The 22,877-nt window shown below is 36.2% G+C and overlaps 17 protein-coding genes and 3 pseudogenes across 20 annotated transcripts, besides 3 other annotated features; 8 read left to right on the top strand and 12 right to left on the bottom strand.

Annotated features, from left to right (window-relative positions):
* Positions 1-22,090: part of a mobile genetic element that runs on past the window's edge.
* TVAGG3_0386240 (phage tail repeat-like family) lies at positions 556-948 on the top strand (the record flags this gene model as incomplete). Its single annotated transcript, XM_051232218.1, has 1 exon — positions 556-948. One exon carries the CDS (start codon positions 556-558, stop codon positions 946-948), a length of 393 nt encoding a protein of 130 aa, XP_051101948.1.
* TVAGG3_0386250 (uncharacterized protein) lies at positions 2,330-2,485 on the top strand (the record flags this gene model as incomplete). Its single annotated transcript, XM_051232219.1, has 1 exon — positions 2,330-2,485. The coding sequence occupies one exon, from the start codon at positions 2,330-2,332 to the stop codon at positions 2,483-2,485; it is 156 nt and encodes a 51-aa protein (XP_051101949.1).
* Positions 3,130-3,962, top strand: TVAGG3_0386260 (annotated as a pseudogene). The gene has a single exon. A coding segment is annotated over exon 1 (833 nt).
* On the top strand, positions 4,144-5,256 carry TVAGG3_0386270 (annotated as a pseudogene). Its single transcript has one exon. A coding segment is annotated over exon 1 (1,113 nt).
* On the bottom strand, positions 6,442-7,026 carry TVAGG3_0386280 (uncharacterized protein; the record flags this gene model as incomplete). The annotated part of the gene is made up of 1 exon (XM_051232220.1): positions 6,442-7,026. The coding sequence occupies one exon, from the start codon at positions 7,024-7,026 to the stop codon at positions 6,442-6,444; it is 585 nt and encodes a 194-aa protein (XP_051101950.1).
* TVAGG3_0386290 (uncharacterized protein) lies at positions 7,049-7,333 on the bottom strand (the record flags this gene model as incomplete). The annotated part of the gene is made up of 1 exon (XM_051232221.1): positions 7,049-7,333. One exon carries the CDS (start codon positions 7,331-7,333, stop codon positions 7,049-7,051), a length of 285 nt encoding a protein of 94 aa, XP_051101951.1.
* On the bottom strand, positions 7,362-7,736 carry TVAGG3_0386300 (uncharacterized protein; the record flags this gene model as incomplete). Its single annotated transcript, XM_051232222.1, has 1 exon — positions 7,362-7,736. One exon carries the CDS (start codon positions 7,734-7,736, stop codon positions 7,362-7,364), a length of 375 nt encoding a protein of 124 aa, XP_051101952.1.
* TVAGG3_0386310 (uncharacterized protein) lies at positions 8,109-8,717 on the top strand (the record flags this gene model as incomplete). Its single annotated transcript, XM_051232223.1, has 1 exon — positions 8,109-8,717. The coding sequence occupies one exon, from the start codon at positions 8,109-8,111 to the stop codon at positions 8,715-8,717; it is 609 nt and encodes a 202-aa protein (XP_051101953.1).
* On the bottom strand, positions 8,746-8,946 carry TVAGG3_0386320 (uncharacterized protein; the record flags this gene model as incomplete). The annotated part of the gene is made up of 1 exon (XM_051232224.1): positions 8,746-8,946. The coding sequence occupies one exon, from the start codon at positions 8,944-8,946 to the stop codon at positions 8,746-8,748; it is 201 nt and encodes a 66-aa protein (XP_051101954.1).
* TVAGG3_0386330 (organellar and viral DNA polymerase type B) lies at positions 9,339-10,253 on the top strand (the record flags this gene model as incomplete). The annotated part of the gene is made up of 1 exon (XM_051232225.1): positions 9,339-10,253. One exon carries the CDS (start codon positions 9,339-9,341, stop codon positions 10,251-10,253), a length of 915 nt encoding a protein of 304 aa, XP_051101955.1.
* On the bottom strand, positions 10,700-11,575 carry TVAGG3_0386340 (protein of unknown function, DUF4106 family; the record flags this gene model as incomplete). Its single annotated transcript, XM_051232226.1, has 1 exon — positions 10,700-11,575. The coding sequence occupies one exon, from the start codon at positions 11,573-11,575 to the stop codon at positions 10,700-10,702; it is 876 nt and encodes a 291-aa protein (XP_051101956.1).
* Positions 11,612-12,082, top strand: TVAGG3_0386350 (uncharacterized protein; the record flags this gene model as incomplete). The annotated part of the gene is made up of 1 exon (XM_051232227.1): positions 11,612-12,082. One exon carries the CDS (start codon positions 11,612-11,614, stop codon positions 12,080-12,082), a length of 471 nt encoding a protein of 156 aa, XP_051101957.1.
* On the bottom strand, positions 12,099-12,518 carry TVAGG3_0386360 (protein of unknown function, DUF4108 family; the record flags this gene model as incomplete). Its single annotated transcript, XM_051232228.1, has 1 exon — positions 12,099-12,518. One exon carries the CDS (start codon positions 12,516-12,518, stop codon positions 12,099-12,101), a length of 420 nt encoding a protein of 139 aa, XP_051101958.1.
* On the bottom strand, positions 12,820-13,251 carry TVAGG3_0386370 (Poxvirus D5 protein-like family; the record flags this gene model as incomplete). The annotated part of the gene is made up of 1 exon (XM_051232229.1): positions 12,820-13,251. One exon carries the CDS (start codon positions 13,249-13,251, stop codon positions 12,820-12,822), a length of 432 nt encoding a protein of 143 aa, XP_051101959.1.
* Positions 13,296-14,055, bottom strand: TVAGG3_0386380 (uncharacterized protein; the record flags this gene model as incomplete). Its single annotated transcript, XM_051232230.1, has 1 exon — positions 13,296-14,055. A coding segment is annotated over one exon (760 nt), but the record flags the coding sequence as incomplete, so codon positions are not given.
* On the bottom strand, positions 14,084-14,773 carry TVAGG3_0386390 (uncharacterized protein; the record flags this gene model as incomplete). The annotated part of the gene is made up of 1 exon (XM_051232231.1): positions 14,084-14,773. One exon carries the CDS (start codon positions 14,771-14,773, stop codon positions 14,084-14,086), a length of 690 nt encoding a protein of 229 aa, XP_051101961.1.
* TVAGG3_0386400 (protein of unknown function, DUF4106 family) lies at positions 14,897-15,433 on the bottom strand (the record flags this gene model as incomplete). The annotated part of the gene is made up of 1 exon (XM_051232232.1): positions 14,897-15,433. The coding sequence occupies one exon, from the start codon at positions 15,431-15,433 to the stop codon at positions 14,897-14,899; it is 537 nt and encodes a 178-aa protein (XP_051101962.1).
* TVAGG3_0386410 (protein of unknown function, DUF4106 family) lies at positions 15,810-16,361 on the bottom strand (the record flags this gene model as incomplete). Its single annotated transcript, XM_051232233.1, has 1 exon — positions 15,810-16,361. The coding sequence occupies one exon, from the start codon at positions 16,359-16,361 to the stop codon at positions 15,810-15,812; it is 552 nt and encodes a 183-aa protein (XP_051101963.1).
* TVAGG3_0386420 (protein of unknown function, DUF4106 family) lies at positions 18,605-19,938 on the bottom strand (the record flags this gene model as incomplete). The annotated part of the gene is made up of 1 exon (XM_051232234.1): positions 18,605-19,938. A coding segment is annotated over one exon (1,334 nt), but the record flags the coding sequence as incomplete, so codon positions are not given.
* TVAGG3_0386430 lies at positions 21,119-21,993 on the top strand (annotated as a pseudogene). The gene has a single exon. A coding segment is annotated over exon 1 (875 nt).
* Positions 22,003-22,877: part of a mobile genetic element that runs on past the window's edge.
* Positions 22,258-22,295: a mobile genetic element.

Below are 22,877 nucleotides of genomic sequence, written 5' to 3' on the forward strand. Positions count from 1 at the left end.
AAATATTTTAGATGGCAGTTGGTACAGTCCTTAGAAAATGGTACACGGTATAAACTCATTCCGAAAAATAACAATGAAATGTATGTAAGCTATAAAAAGAACGATGGTACACAAGTTAAAGTTCCATTAGACAACAACTGCTACTTAAACTTCTATGGAGACGAACAAAAGAAATATTTAAGAGTTTATGAAATGGCAGATATGACATTGCCTGACCCAGCTCCAGCACCATATTATTATGACTATGGAGATGACGTTAGAACACCACATGTAGATGAACAAAAGCTAACATTATATTTAGATTTTTATAGATATAAAAGATATAATGCAATAGAAAAAACGAGAATAGTATACTATTATGAAGATGACAGAAATAAATATTATAGTCAAGACTTTACCTACCCTGAAAACATAAGATTATATTATAAAAAATATTCTGACATGAACCAGAAGAAACCTGAAATAGTTGCACTATATTTTAAGTTCAAAAGAGACAATCCTATAATATCTCATATGTTTGATTTAATGAACCCAGTAGGTTCTATTTACACGTCAATGGAAGCAAGAGGTCCTCAAGCAATGTTTGGTGTTGGTGCATGGGAACAAATAGTCGACAGGTTTTTGTATTGTGCAAACTCTTCAAAGGAAACAGGTGGAAGTAAAACGATTTCAGGTGAAAACTTACCTGCACATAGTCACTACATAGATTTAAGTACATCTCAAGCAGGTTGGCATAAGCATAGATATTGGGATTGGTCAGGAATGACAAAAGGTAAAGGATATGATGTTAAAGACGACGTTAAGTTTGCTATAAATTGTTACTGGGATGACACGCAGGGAGAAGGAAACCATACACATTTCGTTTCAGGATATACGCAAACAACGGGACAGAGTAAAGACTACATGCCACCTTACATGACAGTTTACGCATGGTATAGAATTGCTTAGTCGTCATTTTCAACTTCTTTAGCATATTCGTCTGGAGTTGTCTTATATTTGTTAGGAACTGTCTTTGAAAGTATACCACCTTGAACCTTAACAAGTTTGAAACGAGGTCTGACAATAGTCGTTTTATCTTCTGCTTGCAGTCTGTACATTTTGCCATGTTTGCCTAAAACTTCATAATATTCTCTTGTATACTTTCTTCTATTTTTACGAACACGAACGTGAGTACCTGTCGAGTTCCCATTGTTGTCATAGTCAATAGTATTTTCATATGGGTCGCGTTTAGGTATTTCTATTTTTACTTTGTCACCTTTCTTAAGTTTGAAGCCTGGCATTCTTTCTTGTTTGTCTCTTTTGACTAAACTATTAAATATATAGTCTTTCTCTAAGTCAGGGTTGTTTTTCATTTCTTCGGGGGAGTGGTTTCCCAAACCTTTTTGTTTACGGCTATTGTAAATATTTAAAACTTGTCTCATCTTTGCCATGGAGAAGTGTCTATATTTGTCGTCATATGACATTTCATTTGCTCACCACCTTGTGGTTGGTTTAAGTCTCTTAAGATTTTTATACAACTGTCAATGACACCAAGAGCAGAATGGTTTTGGTCGACAATGAAATATTGGTTTACATTTTTTGAACGCAGATAGTTTTTAATATCGTCTGATTTGAAAGAACTTTCACAGTCAGATGTCAGTTTTGTTGGATGGTATTTGTCAACGAATATTGTCAAAGCAGTTTTCACATCTAAAATATTTTTTGGACTGAATGGTATGGCTTCACAGTATCTTGTGTTTTGACCGACAAATATTAGCCAGTATGGTGGTCCATCTTCTCTATACCTCGGAATGTTTTCCAAGATATCCATAAACCAAGCATTTGTGTTGAACTAAAGATTTTTATCATGAGTGCTTTCTTTGTCGCTTTAGAAACATAGGGGTCCTTGTTTGGATTCGTCATTTTTTACCTATAAGAAATGGGTTTATTTGGCCATTAGCAGGAGTTGCATCCAGATTTTTGCCGCAGTGGGAACATAGCCAGAGGTGCATTTGGAATTGGAAGGAAGATTTTGAGTACATTAGGTATACTGAAAGAGAAAGCACAGCCTATTATACAAACTGTACAGAAAGGTTGGGAGGTAGCACGAGATGCAACAAATCTTATTCCAAATCCTGAAACAAGAGGAAAAGTTCAAGGATGGATGGACAATGTAGGAAACAAGCAGGAAACTACTATAACAAAGCAAATGACTACTATAACAGGGACACTATATGGACCAAGGTGAAAGATTCTTTAACAGAGGATATAACCATGCACAACAGTGGGTAAACAACAACCAACCGCAACACCTCAAACGTGGGAATGTAAATTTTTTTACTGAGATGAAATGAACAATACAGCATTGAGACAAATGGGTTCAAGATGGATTTGTCGACTTCCAGCAGTTACACAACCACGTGTTTGTCAAGTTCTTCCTATACCTCAGGAAGTTTTAGACCGACTTAAAAAACCTAAACAACCAGTTGAAAACAAACCAAACTAAAATTTTTACTGAGATGAAATGACGAAGAAGTTGAAACGGTAGATTTGACACCAAAACAAAAAGTTCAGAACCATTGTCAAAACCTGTCAAAGAAAAATTACAGATGAAGAGAAAAAAATTCAATAATAGAAAGTGCCAGGTCTGGAAATACAAACCCTAACTACAAAGTCACTTTTCATAGAAATGGAACGGCTAGTATCTCAAAAAAGAAACAGACTCTCACAAATAAAATATTGAAGTCTGAAGGAGCTTTCGAGACAACAGATGGAAAAGTTTACTTCACTGACCAACAGTTCATTATAGAACATCTCATTGACTTAGAGTCGAAATATTCTAAACTTTACAACAAACACAAAAAGTTGAAAGGAAAACAAAAACAAATGGCATATGATATTTATGAAGATGTTGACGACACAACCATACCTGCAAGTGAGTAAAGTCAGAGGAACCGAAAAGTGACGAAAAACCGATAGAAGAAGAAAACCAAAAACTGAAGATAAACCAAAACCAAAGTTAGTTTAAACTAAACCAAGTCAACCTTCATTAGCTGGTATGGGTTGGCGTCAAAGACTTATGGCAGCAGGCGGTTATGTAAAGTAAAGAAAAAAATATTTTTTTATTTTTATAAAAATGCCCCCTATAGAATGGATAGAAAATCTGCTAGAATAAAAGCAGAGTTAGAAAGATATGGTTGGAAAGTTTCAAAGAAGTTTAAATATAGGAAGGGAAGACCCATAAAAGTCTATGACAAACTGTGGTCTGACTATGAAATGGACTTGGAAACAGCACGCGCAAATTATCCAAACAGACTAGAGAGGTTAGAAGAAGAACGTCTTATGGACATGCCTTTCGATGTTACTGAGCCTCAAGTTGAAGGACACGACGGCTTTGCCAGATTCTACTGGAAACATGACGAACAATTGCATCCTTTGAGAAGGAAAAAAGGAAAAGGTGAAGACGCACATGCTCCCATGGAAAGAACAAGATATGCATATGAAAGTATCGTGAAGTTAGAAGTCAAATTACATCTGGTCGAACCTTTACAGTAAACTTTGACGAAGGAAAGAACAAAGAAGGCTTCATGGGAGTACTTGCTGCAATTCAAGACGGAAATAAGAAAGGATACAATCTCAGATAACCATAACAGATTTGGATGGTCACATTTACTATGCACATGGCAATGTCACAACAGCCGCAATGCTTCTTGACGCTTTCAAGACTACAAAGAGAGAACAAATGGTTGACTCCGACTCAGACATTTTGAATGCAATTGAAGGAATTGCAAGTGTAAGTTTGAATGGTACCAACCTAACCCTCAAGCAGTCAGACAACATGCTGGATACTTCCCGTTCATAAATAAGTCTGACATTGACTTGACAAGGTATGGAATTTACAATTCAATTGAAACAATTGTCAATGAACCTTGTATTCTTACATGTCTCAGGAACTCTGGTCTTGTTACAGATGAGAAGATGAAGTATCTTGAGTCATGTGTGAAGACAAGGTACATTCTTAGAGGTCAATTGGCAAAAGTTGCACCGTTGGCAAATGTCAATATCCGAGTCAACATACCGACTGAGAAAGGTTCTTCACATGACGACTATGTTGTTGACAAAGACTTACCATGGTTGAAGATTGTAATTGTCCACAACCACTTCATGTTGAACGAAAGTCTTACAAACCCATTGTTCGGAAAAGGCAAGTGCAACATTGTCAGAGCTGTAAACATTCTTTTCGAGAAAGGTTTGTTGGAACCAATTCCAGATGACAAGCTGACAGAAACTTTTGTACCAAAAGACGAAACAAACTTTTCATTGTTAGCAAGACCAAAAGTTGTTCCAGACAAAGTTATAGCACAAAAGAAGTACACTGTTCCAAAAGGAGTTGGATTGTTCGGATACCAACCTGAACCAGAAGAACTTCCAATGAGGTTGCAAGAACTTCAAGATGCTATAAACAAACTTCCATTGAGACATCCAATTGACGTCAAATTGTATTGGAGAGCATCGAGTTAGGTCAGAAGGTTTTATATGAAACAGGTTGCTTCGACGATGTTTATGAGATAGCAGGAGAAGTTTCTCAGAAGATAAGAGACTCACTTGAATTTCCACGAACTGGACCCATTGGTTGCGACAAGTTCGACTCAGATGAAAAGATATACTATGTCGACCTTAACGCTGCGTACATGAGGTTCGTCCAATATATCCCGACTGGAATTCCAAACGAAGATGGTGAGTTCCCAGGAAGGAACTATACAGTTGGAAAAGTCATACAACAACTGTATGATATTAGGAAAGCTTCAAACCCCAAACTTGCAATGACACTCAAATTGCTTATGAATTCGACATGGGGATATTCCATTAAGAAACCTCAAGAGATGAAGAGTAAACATATGAGAAGGTCGACAACTTTGTTGAAAGGTTCTCCTTTTGTTTTGAAGTACGAATTCACTCAAGGTCAAAGTGGCTTAGTAACCACATAAAACCTATTGTCGAACATTGGTCTTACCTCAGTTCGCAAAGGCAGTCCTTGACAACTACAACAAATTCTTCTCCGAAGTCAAATCCAAAGTGAAGGTTTACTATGAGAACATTGACGCACTCATGACGAACGAAGAAGGCTACAACAAACTCATTGAAATGGGAATGGTCGGTGAAAAGATGGGTCAATTCAAATTGGACAAAATTTTCACCGAAGTTCATGTCCTCTCCAAGCGTAAGTACTGGGGCATACTTGAAGACGGCACAGAAATAAAACATTGCATGAAATAAAAAATTTTTATTCGAATTTGAATCGGACAGGTCGAGTTACACCATTCTTGGTCTCAAACTCATATATAACCTGTTTGTCTGTATTTTCGTCGACTATGGCACGAGACACGAACATTGACCAAACGGACAAAAAGTGTCATTTCGATGGTCACGCAGCCAATCGCATTCGAGCACTTCGAAGAAGCCTTACGTTCCAAGGGAGAGGGTGTCTGGTGCAAGGGAGAGGTCATGAGACTCTACGAGCAGTACATCCTCAATGCCTGGGAGGACAAATCGTCCTTGGATTGGCAATTCTACCAACTCCTCTGGGACGACCTCCTACGCAACTGGGATGACGAAAGAGTCCAATTCAGAGGTCGGAACTAATTGTCCAAATTACCTTAATTTACTACTTATAAATAAACACCTAAATTTACTCGGGGTTTCCCCCTAAAATAAAATTTTTTTACTCTTAGAACCACTCGAGGTTCTCCTTACGGTTGTTGAGCTTGTCACCGTCAATGTGTCTGACCTTCGTCTTCTTGTTTGGATTTGGAACCCATTGATTGCGACAAGCTTCCCATGGAAATTGAACCGTAATTCCGAAGGGTAAGGTTCAAGTGTCCCAAGTTGTTGAGGACTGGGGTAAGAACCTTGCCGTCTCCTTGTTGCGGATTTGGTATGGGTAGGGTTGGGAAATTTCGTAAGTGTCATCGGCAACAAGGGTTGCCCAAACTTCCTCTTCTTCGTGTTTCTCTTCTTCCTCTTCTTCCTCTTCCTCTTCTTCGTGTTTCTCTTCTTCCTCGACAATTCCTTCTTCAATTCTGTGTTCACGAATTACGGTGTTGGAGGTTCTGTCCTTTCCGAGTACCTTCCAGATGGCGTCTATCTCTTCGAAGAAACGGTAGATGAGTCTGGCAAGGTCTCGGTTCTCTCTCGCGTAAATGCGCAAGGTTTCCGTCAAATCATTCAGGCATTTCTCATTGGAAGCTTGGTTCATGAGGACATCGGCTTTGAGCTTGGTCATCTCTTCCATAAGACTACTTTGGAGAGTCTTAACGGTGTTTGTCAGATGAGCTTTCAAATTCAAAATTTGAATTTGAACTGGGCGCTTGTCTGGCAACATTGAAAGGACATCTGCCATTGAGTTTGGCTTCGGTGCTTGTTCGGACATCGAAAAAATGAAGTGGTTTGAGAATGACGGTTTTACTTCAAAAAGCTTGTTATGACGGTTAAGTCATACAACAAGTTTAAAATAATATCTTGTTCTTCTTCTGAACGTTTGTTGTCTCTTCCGATAAAAGTTTCGAACATGAGAACCAAAAAACGTTTTTTGAGATTGCGGAAGAGTTCAGGCAAACGTTCATATTCTGGATATGTTGGGAGCAGTTCAAAACATCTGAGCTGACTTTCGGACAAAATTGGGACAATGTCAGAAAATTCATCTTTGGTCGGACTGCTTGAAGGTAAGTCCCTTACATGTAAGTAGCTCTGGTAAAGTCTTCTCATTTCTGCTAACTTTTGGAGTATAGCTTCGTAGTTTAGAAGTTTTAATTTTAATTGTCTTATTCCACTCTTTACTTCTAAACGGTAAGTATCCATGAGGTCAAGAGTAGCTTTGGTAGCTTTAAGTGGAGCTATTTGTTCCTTGACTTCTGCAATTTTGGTTGCAATTGTGGTTTGAGCTCCTTCAAGTTCGCCGTCTATGTCGTTCTCAACGCCTTCAACCATGGCTTGAAACTCTTCATCGGTCCATTGAGATTGGTGTGGGACGAATTTAACTTGCTTCATTCAAAAAATGAAAAAAATGTTTTTACTCAAAGCGTGCCATGTATATGGCTATAAGAAACTTACCAGAAGGCTTCTTCTTCACATGAGTCTTTGGCAACTTGAGTGTTGGTGTTGGAGTTGGGTCTGGAATTTCAATTCTCTCTCGAGCGCAACAACAGATGTCAGAATAACATTCCCCACTGTCTTTCTTGCCACCATAAATTGTGTATTGACCGAACTTGCATTTGCAGGAAGACCGGTCAATACAAGGTTCACAGTTGAAATAGTTGTACACAAACCTGTTGAGTACGAGTGTGAGTAAAAACATAAAAAAAAGTGAAGTTAAAATGAGATGTTTACTGAACTGGCTGAAGAATTGGTTGGATGTCGCCTTCTGAGGTTATGAAGAACGGCTGTCCAGAGTAGTGAAGTAGTGCTCTGAGAATTTGTGTAATTCGTGGAATTGGGCTCTCACGATATGGAAGTAGTATCCAAGGACGTTTCATGAAGAACTTCAAGAGGGCTTCTTTCTTCACATCCTTAATATCATCGAATGCAGTGCCTTCTGGAACTTGAATTGCAACACCTGTTTCAATTTCCAACTTTAAGACACTATTCTTGGACAACCAGAAGCCAATGGACTTGCTTGGTTTGCACTTGCTGAGATATTCCTTCACGGTTTCATTTACCTCAATTAGATAAATTGCTTCGTCTAAGGGGTCAAGCTCCATACTGAGTCAGTACAATATTGTACTTTTTCAAGACAATGTTGTACTTTTTCAAGACAATGTTGTACTTTTTCAAGACAATATTGTACTTTTTCAGAACAATGTTGTACTTTTTCAGAACAATGTTGTATAAATTCAGTACAATGTCTCTCAAATTTGAGTACAGCTGTACTTTTTCAGAACAAGTCTTGAACTTTTTCAGAACAATGTTGTACTTTTTCAAGACAATGTTGTACTTTTTCAAGACAATGTTGTACTTTTTCAAGACAATGTTGTACTTTTTCAAGACAATGTTGTACTTTTTCAAGACAATGTTGTACTTTTTCAAGACAATATTATATTGTTTCAGAACAAAGACGGTTAAGACACAAACGAATGTCCGACGTCCCACCTACTGAACCCGTTCCACAGCCAGAGGAACAGCATGCTCCAGCACCACAACAGTCTCCTCAGCAACCTCAGTTCCAACAAGGACCTCCGAATTACTACCAATTTCCACCTCAAGGTTACTACCCACCACAAGGCTTTCCAAACTACCCACCACAAGGCTTTCCAAACTACCCTCCTCAACCCATGCCTTACTTCCCTAACCCTTGGATGTTCATGTCAAACCCTCCACCCCAATTCCAATCTCAATCCCAATCGAAGAGAGACCAAGAGTTCGAAGAAGGTCTGAACCGTTTACGCAAAGAGTATGCCACAGCCCCTATGGAAGATGACAGGCTTTCAGTCTCTTCCCTAAGGTCGACCAATTCGACTCGTACCACAGATTCGGTTCGTGACCGTGAAGACTACCTCAAGCAGTCTGAGAGACTCTTCATCTTACAGCCATTTACAGTTGGAGCTCTCAAGAACATGCGCAATTACGAAGGTCAGACACCAGCTGGAGACCGCAAAACAGACGTACTCGCAAGAGCAGTCCAACTGGTCAAGACAAAGACTGAGATAGTCGACTTCATTCTTGCAGCTTGCCCATACAAGTAAAAAAATAAACAATTACGAGTTAAACTTTTTACTCTTTCTTTTCTGAGTTGTTTAGAGCTGGTTTCTCTTGTAGAAACCTTTCGTACTCTTCCATGGTCATGTAATTGCGAATTTGGTACGCAATTCCAGGTTCGTTGTTTTTGAACCTTACGTATGTAACGCTTCCATCCTCCTCAGGGAAGTAAGCTGCTAACATCTGACCAAGTTTTCTCGGTGACTCGGAGCTCATTAAAAATGTCACTTTTTAAACGTTAAGTTTTTAGTCTTATTTTACCCTTTGTTTACCCTTTGTTTGTCAAGGTAGTATTGGAGTGCAATTTCTCCAAATTCTCTGTGTCGGAGTTCTTCAGCATTTTCCAAGGTGTACCTGGAGAACTCAAAGAAGTTGTCAAGAAGATACTGCCATGCTGCTCTTCTGAGTTCGTCGGTATTTTGGAAGTGTTGCACCTTCGAGTCTTCGGACATGAAAAAAATTACACTTTTTCAGCAAAAATATATTTTAGGTGAAGAGGTGAGATTTCACCTCTTTTTTCACCTGTTTTTTCACCTCATGAATTTTCATGAAATAAAAAATAAAGTTGGTTTTTTTAAAAAAATATTTTTTATTTTTATTGTAAGAACATGTTAGCAACAACAGCACCAAACTCGTTAGTTATGAATCCAACTTCAATGTTAGTAGAGATGAAAAGCTTCATTCCTTCTTCATATACTTTCGAAACAGAAATCCAGAAGATAAAGCAAGAACTTCTCCAAGGAGATTTAGATTGCACTGCAAAAGATGAAACAAATGAACAGTATCTTTATGAAATGCAGGATATTATTGACCATCTACCTAAACTTCCTGAAATCCAACAACAAAAACTCACTATTCCAGAATTCGATGAAATTGAAGTCAGACTGACTGACTCAGTAGAAATAAAGAAGTTCATACGTAAGGTTAACTATGAGTTTCTTGGATTTCATTGCAACCACAAAGTTATGGACAAAGATTGCGATATGGTATATAAGAACATCTCTGACATATATAAATCTGGGGAGTTTAAGACCTACGACAACTTTGTTTCGTTAGTTGCAAAATGTGTTTGGGAAATAAGAGATAAAGATAGTAGGGGTAAGGTATGGAACGAACAAATAAAACCCGCTATGTTCGAGATGAAGAGAGCAATTGACGCCTTGGTCATACTTGCAGGTAAGGTTTCAATGTACAATGCTAAAATGAACCCGCAATGTTCAAAATGTAAAGCAGCAATTAGGAAATATAACTACTCAGTCAAAGAGATAGAACGTATGAGAAACGACTATGCAGATTTAAAGAAAGAAGCAGAAAAACCAGCAGAAGATAAAATGGACATGTTAGAATTTCTGAACAAAAACTATCCAACAGCAGAAGATTTCCTTCTTTCAGATGTCAAGAAGAAGTATAAAGAAACCTTCGGCATAGTTAAAACATTCGATGTACTAAAAGAAGAAATAGAAGCTACGAAATTGTTTAGGATTTCAAATATACATCATACAATTCATGTAAAACGCTTATAAAATAACAGGTGAAAAAAGAGGTGAAAAAAGAGGTGAAATCTCACCTCTTCACCTAAACATTATTTTTATTGAATTCAGCAACAAAATTCTGAGTAAAATAATTTTTAGGGCTTGTGTCAAACCGTTGAGTTTTCACAAAATTTAAAAAATAACGTTTACCATGTGAAACGCTTATAAAATAACTGAGGTGAAAAAAGAGGTGAAAAAAGAGGTGAAATCTCACCTCTTCACCTAAAATATATTTTTATTGAATTCCGTATGAAATTTCATGAATTTCCTCATATGCTTGCTTCCCTCGAAAAACCGAGAGAAGAGATTCCGTATGAAAACAGTGAAGAACAGCGAGTAGGTAAGAAACCCCAGTCGCCAAAACTCATGAAAATCGTAAAAAATAAGAGAGTATTTTGACAACTTCAAACAAGTAGGGTAGATGCACTCTTTATTTTTCAAGCTTGACTTTTTACAATTTGAACTTTGTTCGCGTAGATATGAATTCTGAAAGAAGTATGAGGGTCTTGTATGACTTTGTACTTCTCCCATAGTTCATGTCTGTCAAACTTACCTGCCATGGACTCTTTCATAAGTTCCATGAAATCGTCTTCGGACAATCCAGGGAAAAGTATGATATCAGTAAGTATTCTTTTAACATCCTTACTTAAACTCTTTGCTGTCTGTACACATATTACGACTGAGATGTTAAAGTGTCTGAGCTTCTTAAGAATTCGACACATGTCTTGTTCTCTATTCTTTAACAAAGGATGAGAAGCAAAGTCATCTAAGATAAGAAGACATCTGTGAGGGTAAGTCTTCCAATCGTAAGATTGCAATTTCTTCGAAATGTATTCTATCTCTTTCTGTTTGTTTCTGAAGTGTTTCTTCTCTAATATTCTCTGCATTTCCTCATTTGGGTCTTTAAACTTCGAATTGACATACTCATTTATAGCATTGTACTTCAAAACTCTTCTTTGGTACTTCTTTATCCAATCTAACAACTCAGAGTCTTTTATACATACTAACTTAGACTTCTTTATAATATCTTTGAACGAATTGACGGTTTGGTCAAATTGACCAGAAGTACTACAAATGACAACTAACTCATAGAATGGGTTCTTCTCATCTAGTTCTTGTTGTTGTGCAGCCATTTTAAGATAAGTGAAAGTCTTACCCGACCCAGGTGGTGCAATTAGACCTGTTATACCATTCTGAGCAAATAAGAACTTGTCATGTATGGGTTTTATCTGAGCATTTTCCAACTTCCTCTTGTTCTTCTTCAAAACATTCTCAAATTTCTTGTCAATGTCAGCAAACTTTTTTTCTAACATATTTTTAGAAAAATTAAAATTTTTATCTTTTAGAAAATGTCTAGCGATTTCGCTATCTATATTCGAGACAAGCTTTTCGACTCTAAAACTTCTGTCGACCATAAAATCTTACATAGTGTAAACAAGAAAGGTGAATTTGTTCTAAAGTTCTGTTTCTGGGAATATGACAAGAACCATAAAACATTACAAAGAGCAGTCTTAAAATTTGTCAATGACAGACTTGTTGACAGAGATGACGCCGATTGGAAAGATGAAGTCCAACAAAAGTTCTTAGAATGCAAAGAAGGCACATGCGCTGTTCTTGAAGATGAAATAGAAAACAGAATAGATGAGCTATTAAAGGACAAAGAACTTTTACATAAATATGGTTCTGAGAAATTTGACATAACTCCACCAGAAAAGAAGAAGAGAGAAAAGAAAGAAAAGAAAGTAAAAGAAGAGAAGAAAGTAGAAGAAGAGAAGAAAGAACCTGAACCAGTTCCAGAGAAAAAGAAATTTGACATGTAAAAATAAAATTTTATTTTTAGAACATTTCTGGGTCAATGTCAATGTTCTCTTCCTCTTTAGGAGCAAACACTGGCTTAGACTCTAAAATCTTTTTACCCAATTTACCTTGAACTTCAACTATCTTAGACTCATAATATTCATAGTCGTCTGCTTTCTTTGGTTCATAAGGTATAACAAGTTTGTATGCTTTGCCTTCTTTAAGGTTTGAGAACCTTCTGTCAAAATTTTCTTTGACTGCTAACAAACCTTCTATGTCTAAGTCTTCAAATTTCGCACCATTTTTAGTCACAATAGCAAACTTAACTGGTTCGATGTTCCAAACTTTGTCAAATGTAGACTTTTCAAAATGGTAGAAGTAAACATTCAAATAAGCGAATGGGTCTAGTTCTTCTTTAACTCCTGACATATACTTGTTGACTGAAATATATTTCGTCATCTTTTCTATCGGATAAAAAAATATTTTTTTTAAAATTTACTCATAAAAATTATTTCTTTCTATATTTGCCATTCCGAACTTCGAAAAGATGTTTTATACCAGCATAGAATTTTTCTCTAGAGCTTAGTCTTATATCGTTTTCATGACAATATTTTCTATATTCTTCATATAAAGCCTTTTTTTCATACATTTCATAAGGACAATCTAACCAGAATAGCGCATATCTATTTTCGTTATCTAGGTCTTTTCCAACAAACTCAGCGTACATTTCAAATAAAATAAAAAAATATTTTTTTTAAATTTACTCAGAAAAATTTTTCTTTGTATATACGCCGTTCTGAACATCTAAAAGACTTTTGACATTTGCCAAGAATGTACGTTTAGAAGCTGCCATATAACCATACTCTTGACAATATTGTTTATATGAATCGTACAATGACCTTTCATCTAAACACTCAAAGTCGGTTTCATCTATAAACAGTTCATATACACTCTTGTTTGCTTCTAACAACGTTTGTCTTTCTTCGGTATATGGAATTTGTCTTGGATTGAACTTTGAAATATCTAATGTCATGAAATATGAGAACAAGTGGTTGTAAAAGTCAGATGTTAAGGTTTCTGCTAAGTCGTCAAAATATTCTGTATCTTGCATATGAGAATCTGACGTTCTGACAACTACATATCTTCTGTCAGAACTTTCTAACTTCATCGGAACGGCGTTGTTTGAAACCATGATGAAATTTGCAACATTTTCACAAACTCTTTGGTCTTTATATTTTCTTTCAACAACTCCAACTTTGTCTGTTATAAGACTCTTCAAAGCATCTGAGTTTAAAACCTTTGTTGTATCTATACTTTGAAGTTCGTTACATACTATAAGTTTCATATTCTCTATTGAAGAGTTAAATTTACCGCAGATGTTTTCTAAGTTTGTCATATTCGGATTCGAATAGCCCTCTAACAGTTTGCATAAGATATCTGTAAAGAAAGTGTTCTTACCAGTTCCTTGTTTTCCAATTATGATGAGAGCAGTTTCATTTTTAGCACTTGGATATTGTAAGATGTTTGCAAACCAACATAAGATATACTCATAAACCTTTTCGTTTCCATTGCATATAATTTCTTTGACATGGTCTAACCAAGCTTCTATAACATTTTCTTTCCATTCTACTTGTTCGTATTTATATCCAGTGAAGATAGAATAGAAGTTTGGAGAAGGTGTATAGAACTTTATACCACGAACTGAAAAATCTTCAAGTTTTGACAATAAGATATCCCAAGCATCTAACATCTTCATTCCAACTTGTACGACTTTTATTTTCTTAAGTTTCTGTCTACATTCTTGTTCTGAAACTATTGTTGCTCTTGGTTTGTTAAAGACAACATCCCATTCTTTCATGACATAACATTCTGGGGCAGAGTCAACATAAATGACTAAACGTTTCAAATTCTCGACTGCTTTGTTATAGTCTCTAAATGGACACATATTTCTGAACGCTTGGAAGTCATAAAAATCTGAAACATCTATTCTGTACATTTTTATAAAAATAAAAAAAAATATTTTTTTATTCTTGACTTTGTTGTTGCATTTGTTCCATTTGTTGCATTTGTTGTTCTTGAGCTATTTGTTGTTGAAGTTGTTCTTGTAATACAATACTTTCACCAGTTGCATCTTCCAATTCGAAACTTTCTGCCGTCATTGACAAATACATAGGACATAAAAGTTTTACAGGAACAAAGTTTGCGTCAACTAAGGTTAAGTTTATGTTTGCTAAAGTGTTTGAGTTTACTAAAGCTGAAAACTCTGCATTCGAATGAACAATAGGCAAACCAGCAGAGAAAGTGTTGTTTATACGCATGAGTATCTTTTGGTCATAGTAGTTTCTGTCGACATTCGAATAACACTTTGAACCTAAGTTTGAAACAATATATAAGATTGGTGTACTTAAAGTCAATGGAACAGACATTCCTTGTATGACACCTTTTCCTGTTATAGGAAACTGTTGGTAGTAAAAACCAGATATAAGTTTTGTATTATAGCTCATATCGTTTATAGTAAACTCAGTCGGACATCCAAACATAATGAAACCTGCTCTAGTTGCAGCACATGTTACATCCGTCCTTAAAGTATTAAATAAGTCAACAAAACCTGTTGGTGGTATATCTGAGTAAGTATCTTCAAAGAAGTATTTTTTACCATTCACAACAACAAAGTCTTCTGGTGTCAAAAGAGCAAAACAGGCTTTAGTCGTCATTGTGTTTAAGGTTAGTTTACAATATCGTCCTTGAGGACTTTGTAAGTTTGTTGTTATAGAATTATATGACTCTGGGTTTTTAGTCGTAATAGTATAAACCACTATGTCTTCTGCCATTTTTACTTAGCAAGTAAATTTTAATGAAATGTTGTGGTCGTCAAATATTTTTATGACGTCTGGGAAACTATATTTTAAGTTCAACGTTTCACCTCCTTTCATAACGTATATCTTGTCAATGACATTGTATGAAACACCACAGCAAGCAATGTCGGGTTCTATTTCTTTGATGTTTATATCGTCTGCCTCTGTCAAAAGTTTCAATAGTTCTTTCAAAATTTCATGAGGTGCAATGACATATGAGTTCACTTTTACAGGGTTGTGTTCGACCAAGTTTAACATTATACCTAAAGCTTGACAAATCTTCTCCTGAGTTTTAAGTTTGTCTTTAAGTTGTTGGTAGTCGTTTCGAATATCTGCAACAGAACTTAAGTCTCTGCTAACTTCAGGGTATGTTGGTTGTTCTTTTACAGGAACTATTGTTATACCATCTTCGTCTTCGTATGGTTTCCCCACTTCAACATCTCTTTCTTTGACATTGACAACAACACTTTGACTGTTTGTTTGAGTTGGTGAATTTAACTTCACATCTGCCACCGCCATTAAACCTTTTGAAACACTTACGCTTCTATTTTTCGGAAATGACATTTTACTTAGAATAAAAAGATGGACGTATTTGAGTATCTCTTCGAATTGAAGCAGAACAAAGTTTACACACACAAACAATACAAATACATTGACAGAATAGTTCTTTATACAAACAATGGTAAATGTTATAGAATAGCAGTCTTTGCTGAACCAAAATATTTTCATAAAGCAAAGAAAGTTGGTATAACTGAAATGGTGAAAGTTCTTGAAGCAGACAAAAATATAACAACAAAACTGACCGATATTTCTAAAGGTAAGTTTATCTTACAATTTTATGTCAAAACTGGCGTACTGTCAATATTTGACGGAGAGAAGTCAGTTCAAGAACAACTTACTGACCTGCTGCCAAAATCTGCTCGATGGAAGCTGTCGTTATACCAATCTGAGGAGCCCCAGCAGGTTTCATCGAACGAATTTTCAAAAGAGCATCTTCCGTGAAAAGTGCTATTGGTTTTGTAAACTTCTTTGCTTTCAATTCATTTGGACCGTCTCTGTCACCAGTATATTGTATTTGAACTGTACCAACAGTTGAAATACCACCCATAAAGTCTTCTGAGTCAGCAAATGGAATGCCAAGCCAAAAGTTTGAACGGTCTCCATTTGTATATTGAGTTTTTTGACTTCCTGTATGGGTCCATACTTTCACATATGGCATAATAGAACTTTGCATTTCAGGGTTAATGGTTGTTGTGAAGTTGTTGTTAAAGTTCATAGCATCTAATGTCAAGTTGTATGACCTCATATCTTCAACTGTAGAATATTCTTCTCTTGGATAATATTTGCCATCTATGTTTATATGGTATTTAATACCAGGGTTGTAGAAGCAAGAATAGTCATTTATAGTTCGTCTGAACAGTACAAACATAGTATCTGCATGTTTCATTGCAGTTGTTAAAGCAATATCTGTTCTTGCACCTGGGTCAGCACTTTGGTTTCCAACTTCACCTGCAAAGTCTTTGACAGATATTTGGTGTATAGGGAACATAAGTGGAACTGCAATATATTTGGCAGCTAAAGCATTTGAAATATCTGGGTCCAACATATAGACTGCAAGTCTGCTTTCTATTCTCTTGCATTCAAACTTTTCGCATGTGAACTTAACTGGGTCCCAAGCAGTTCCAGCAGCATTGAAATAATAGTTTACTTCAGTGTTGAGTTTGAGAAACCAAAGTCTAAGTCAACTTTGTCTTTGCAAAAGTCGGCGAATGACGTTTGATTTGCTCCCTTTACGTCTGTAAGAGTGAATGGGTCTTGTGTTGGTGCAATGACTAAGTTATTTTTGCTTGGAGTAAGTTCGATAGAAATTTTTCCTGCCCAGTTTGGCAAGTATCTTAAAAACCTGAAGATGAGGAAAGATGACAAAGGAACTCTAAGTTTCAGTTTTACTTTGGTTACTGCTGCTGCATTTTGTCCAGAAAGGTCAACATAAACTCCTGGAACGTTAGGGTCAAGTCTTCTTATTTTCTCAATAGTTGCATACTGGTCTGTTTGTTCTCTAGCTTGTGGTTGTACTGAGTTTCTCAAAGCGAACCATTCATAGTTTGCCCATGTTACTGTTTGAACTAAGTCAGAGTTAGAATATATCTTATATCCCATGAAAACTTCTGGAGCATATTGGTATCCGACATAGAAAATTCCATTGCAACCTTTCTTGTCAGACAACTTGGCAGAAGGTTTTATTTCAATGTCTTGTTCCACGTATAAGAAAGAGTTGTCAATAGAATAATATGAAACCTGTCGCAAGCAATATCTACTGTTGTTGAAGAACCTTCTCCAAACTCACCTACGTTTCCATAAGAAACAGCAGTTGTATATTCGTAAGTTCCAGGAACTATTTCTGACCTTCTAATGGCATTGTCGCATTCGTTATACCATTCGGAAACATTTCCATTCATAGCATCCAAAACTGTTGGCGTTATATTCTGAGCGGCGTACATTTCATATGAGTAAAAATATAGAATAGTTGGATTTATATGTCATAATAGAACCCACGTGGACCAAGCTTTACTTTCTTCCTGACTGAGTTTTTAACTCTTCTTTTTCCTTCATTGCCCTCTGCTTGAAGTTGTTGCATCTTTGCATTATGTTCATCTAGTATGTTGCAAATTTCCCATGTCCTTTTTGCCTTTTGGCTCTGGTCGCCCATCTCAGGTAACCTATATCCTAGAAAGAGTTTGTCATAGTCTGTATTTGAGTCTTCGCGTATTGTTTGCATGACTCTTTCCTGAGTTTCCGGTTCAAGCTCTTCAAACAGTGCCTGTCCATATGGAATATGCTCGTTTCCAAATATATGTTTTTGTAGCCATTCTGGTTTTCTTTCCATGTTACCAATAATATCTTTTGTGAATGGGAAAGCTTTTACCCAATCTTTCAGTCTTGCGTCTTTATTTCTGTAGTTGGTTTTATTTTGTCAAGGAACATGTTTTTCAATACTAACATTTCATTTGGTACTGTCCATTTGAGTTTTCTTAAATATTCATCCCTTCTCGGTTCATTGTCTGCAAAGTAAGTTTTTATGACATTTTGTAAACTTTCGTTTGCAAGGTCATGTACAATAGGTTCTCTTCCTTCTCCCTCCCTAACTTTCTTTCTAAACTCTTCACCAAATATACCATCTCTATGGTTCTGTGTAGTTCTTTGAGATAAATGTTTAGAACGTCAGGTGTTATATTTCCATCAGCCATGTTCATTTCATACTGGTCCAAAATATCTGCATGTTTCATATCTTTCAATGGCATTAAAGCCGCGCTTAAAATACCAGCTATATCTCGTTCACCATTGACTTCCATTGCGTCTACAACTTCTTGGAATTGTGGTTGTAAGTTTATGAACCACCTATCTGGATTAGCTTTATGACCCCATCTCATTGTAGTTCCATCGTCTGCAGAAACAAAAGTAGGTTTGTTTCCATCTTGGTTAGGTTCTGAATGAACTTTAAACAATGTTTCATTTCTATATGTTTTCTTGAAATTTAACCTTTTATTTTCACCGAGTTCATCCGAAGATTGAACGTTAAATGCTCGTAAGTAAAAAGGGTTGTTGTATTTGTGTACATTTTCTTTCAGTACTTTCATTCTATGCTGAATATTTTCATCTGGTGTTGGAGTCTTTTGTATGTCGGCAAACATTTTTCGATATTCTTCTACTATGTCAGCCGAATTTTTTTTAGACTCTTGGAAATATTCCATATTCTCCGCATACTCTTGTTGAGGGTCAAGAATTTTCGGCTGTTCCAAATCTTCATCTAGTTCTGTGAGGTTAGTTTCCAAAGGAGGGACTTGTTCGTTTCCTTCAGGCTCTTCTAGCTGTTGTTGCTGAACTATTTCTTCCATGTCTGGTTGTATCTGAACTTCTTCCTGTGGAGTTTCTTGTACCTCATCTGCTGGCATTTCATATATTCCGAGACCGTTTTCAACAATTTCCCTATCTACGTCATCCGCATTCATAAGCTTTTGTTCTTTCGTTCCGTCTCTATTTTTTACGCGTTTCATGACGAAAGTTGAATTGTCATTTAGCTCTGACATCAAATATCTCGGAGTAAATTCATCCATGTCATTTGGATGATATGCTATTAAATCATATCCCTTAGCGAGCTTGTATTTTCCAGGTTTGAGATTATATCCGTTTTGGTGCTGAGCCATAAAGCTAAATAGGTTCGGGTCAGTATTTCCTCCCTTGAACTTTCCAATAGCTTCTTTATATCTGTCACTAAAGTCAACAGTATCTGGGAAACCACACTCTTCTTTAAGCATTTTTAAGAATTCTTGGTTTCCTTGTTCTCTACTTCTTTTATGTCCTTGCTCTGTTTGTGGTTGTTGTTGTGCTGGATTTTGAACTGTTGGTTGTTGTGTTGGTTGTTGTTGTTGTTGTTGTTGTGCAGGGTTTTGAACTGTTGGTTGTTGTGTTGGTTTTGGTGCATGCCTGTGTCTATGTCCATGTGACGATGTAAATGTTTTAGGTAGTCCTGGTGCAGGTGCTTCTCTTGGAGGGTTTGGTGGTATATAAGTTCCACCAGCTGGCACATATGTTCCATCTGCAGCGTAATGTCCTACCTGACTTTTCGTTCTTAAGAAAGCATTTACTAGGTCTGTTTTGGTCTGTTGTAACTCTTTTTCTTGACTTTTCACAACAGTTGCTCTAACGGCGTCATAGGCACTTTGAACTGCCTGTCTCGTTGCTGCATCTGTTATTTTCGTCATATTTTGTGCTACTTCTCTTAACTCTTTGTCGAAACCTTCAGACTTCAGTTTCTTTCCAGATGAGAAGTCGTTCACTAGTTTCACCTTACTATGAAGAGCTTCGAAGGCGTTCTTAAAGTCAGCATTTGTTAAAGCTTCATTTGAACTATCTTCATCCGCTTGTATTTTTGTCCTTATTGACCCTATGAGTTGGGCTGCTTTAGCGTTGGCTTGGGCATCTAACCAGTCATTGTTAGCTTTTATATATTCTGCGCTTTTCATTGCCTTTTGCATGGCTGCGTCGTTATTTTTACTTTCTTGTGCTAAGTTTTCATACTGTACGGTTTGGTTTTGCAACTGTAAAAGTTTTTCTGCCTTTACATTTGCTTCAACTTCTTTTTTATACTCATCGCTATCCATATATGTCTTCAGGGCTTTTTGTTTTATCTCTTCATCTTTCAGTATTTTATATTGAGTAGTATGGTTTTTCAAATTTATGACATCTTGTTCCATTTTTGCTACTTCTGTTGCTTTTTCTGACACTTTTTTCGCATATTCCTCTGTACTTAGTTCTTTCAGTTGTTCTTCTTTCTTTTTTCTCTACGTTTAACTCATTGAGTTTCTTTGTGTGTCTGTCATATTCTAGTTTCTTTTCGTTTTCACTTATTTGCTTCTGTATGTCTATGTTTGACTTTTTGACATCTGATATTTGATTTTTGAGTGAACTCAAATTCATTTGACTTTGAGGGTTATAGGCTGTTCCGTCTGCAGCTCCACCATAGCCTGCCATTTTCGCTAAAAGTGCCGCTCTTAAACCTCCACTCTGTGCACCAAACAACTCGGTTTAAAAGCATAGGATTGCTTGACATTTGTTGCAACATAGTGGGGTCATTCATCATTTGTTGTTGCAACTGTTGTTGTGGTGTTAGTCTTACTATTGGATGTTTCAATGCTCTCTTCCTCTTACGTATATTCTTACGTAGCTTACGTGGCATTTTAAGTGAAGTTAAAAAGCGGCTTTTGACAGATGTTGTATGACACTTTTTGTTCAGACACAAAAACTACTCGGTCAAAGTGTTGTCAGTTTTGTAAAATAACCGTCCTATCTCATTCTATAAGGGGGAAAGTCTTCTCAAAGTATACTTCCTTGGAACGCCCGTAACTTTTCCTGTAGCGACGATAGACCCTTATTTGTCCGGACAAAGTTATACTATTTGAGTGCTCTACAAAAAAGTCAACGGCGACGACTCTCAAAAACCGTTGTGTAAAAAGTTTTACCGTTGGACAAAAAATATGTATAGAAAACAAAAACGTTTATAGTTCATTCAATATTTGAGATGGAACGGTTTGCCAACGGAGACCTTTCAATAAAATAAAAAAATAGAGGGGGTTACCGTTGACGAAAACGGTTTATTTAAACTTTTCTATGAGTAGTCCGAAAAAAACAGTTTATTTTTGTCTAATGGAAGCCAACATTAACAATTCTCAACCGCTAACCAAAGCCAAAGCCCCACAACCTCCAAGAACTGGCACAGCTGTTAGAATAACCGCCAAAAAGTCTAACAGCGAATTAAGAGAAATTCTTCAACAAATTTGCTCTAAATATCTCAAAGACGCCGAAGAAAACACACAACCAGACGCTATATACAATACTCAGTTCTGTGAAGTTCTGAACAAAGCAATTGCTAGTTCAATTGAACTTACTAAGACAATTCCAAGTCCAATTGAGCTTAGCGATGTCTTAGTTCAGTATTTTCCAACATTTACTAAGCTCATAATGTTGAGAACTTTATACCAAGTTCGTCAAAATCTTCCTCGTTACATGCAACGGTCATTCGACAAGACAATTGCCGAATTCCAAGTCTTTAGTTACGGATATGACCAAGATGAATACGTTGACGATTCGGAGACAACTGTACAAATGGTTTGAATGCTATACGACAACACAATTTGAATTCGACTTTCTCGAATTCAACGCAGCAACCATTTATATCATTGCTCTTTACCTTTCCGAACAACAACAAGACCTCGCAGATGGAGATTGTTACTGTCGTCATGGAAACTCCTGAACAATTCGGAAAAAAGAAGTCTCTAATTGCCAAATTTGTTCCAGGACATCAGCTTTTCCAACGCACAGAAGTCTCTGTATTCCTGGAACTAAGTTCTTTGTCAAGAGCGAACTCAAAACAAAGATATAATGTGTCATTCAATTACACATTATATAATGTTTTCGACCCAGAAGAAGACTTCTTCCCAGAAGCAATGGAAGAGGAAGAAGAAGAGAAACACGAAGAAGAGAAACACGAAGAGTCCTCCGAATTCACACCAGAAGACTAACAATTTTCCGAATAAAAACCTCATTTTATACTAAACATCTTCGGGGCTAGAGGGCACGAAGTGCCTGGAAGCCCCACTACCTTTTTTTTTTTTTTTTATATTATATAAAAAGTCTCTTTAATATCTATATTTCATATTTTTATCGATTTTTAAAGTTTTTGCGAAAAGTATTCAATTATTTTTGCTATTTGGTCGGGTAAATGTCAGATTTGCGACATTTTCTGATATGATATTCAGATTCTACGTTGATAATAATGCTTATAGTGTTGTAAACAGAAATTCATCAAAAGTGACACCTCAGAAAAGCTAAAATATTTGAATTTTTGGAACTTTTGATAGAGCACGTTTTTAAATATTAATTAAAGTAAATGTATATTTTGTAAAGATTCTTTTTAATAAAAAAATAAAATTTTGAAGAAGAACACAAAATCTTCTGAAAAATAATATCACATAAACTCATATTATTTTCTAATATATAACTATTTTATATAAAAATCAAAAAAAAAAAAAAAAAAAAGGTAGTGGGGCTTCCAGGCACTTCGTGCCTTCTAGCCCCGTTGATGTTTAGTATAAAATGAAAGTCTTTACGAAGAAGAACTTTACAAAACATAGACAAGAAAGTTCATGAGGAACTCTCAACAAAGTCTTTACGAAGAAGAACTTTACAAAGTCTTTACGATGAACTCTCAACAAAGTCTTTACGAAGAAGAACTTTACAAAACATAGACAAGAAAGTTCATGAGAAAGTCTTTACAAAGTCTTTACGAAGAAGTCTTTACAAAGTCTTTACGATGAACTCTCAAGTCTTTACAAAGTCTTTACGATGAACTCTCAACAAAGTCTTTACAAAGTCTTTACAAAACATAGACAAGAAAGTTCATGAG

Source organism: Trichomonas vaginalis, chromosome V, assembly GCF_026262505.1.
Source record: "Trichomonas vaginalis G3 chromosome V, whole genome shotgun sequence".
In the NCBI taxonomy this organism is placed as follows: Eukaryota; Parabasalia; order Trichomonadida; family Trichomonadidae; genus Trichomonas; species Trichomonas vaginalis.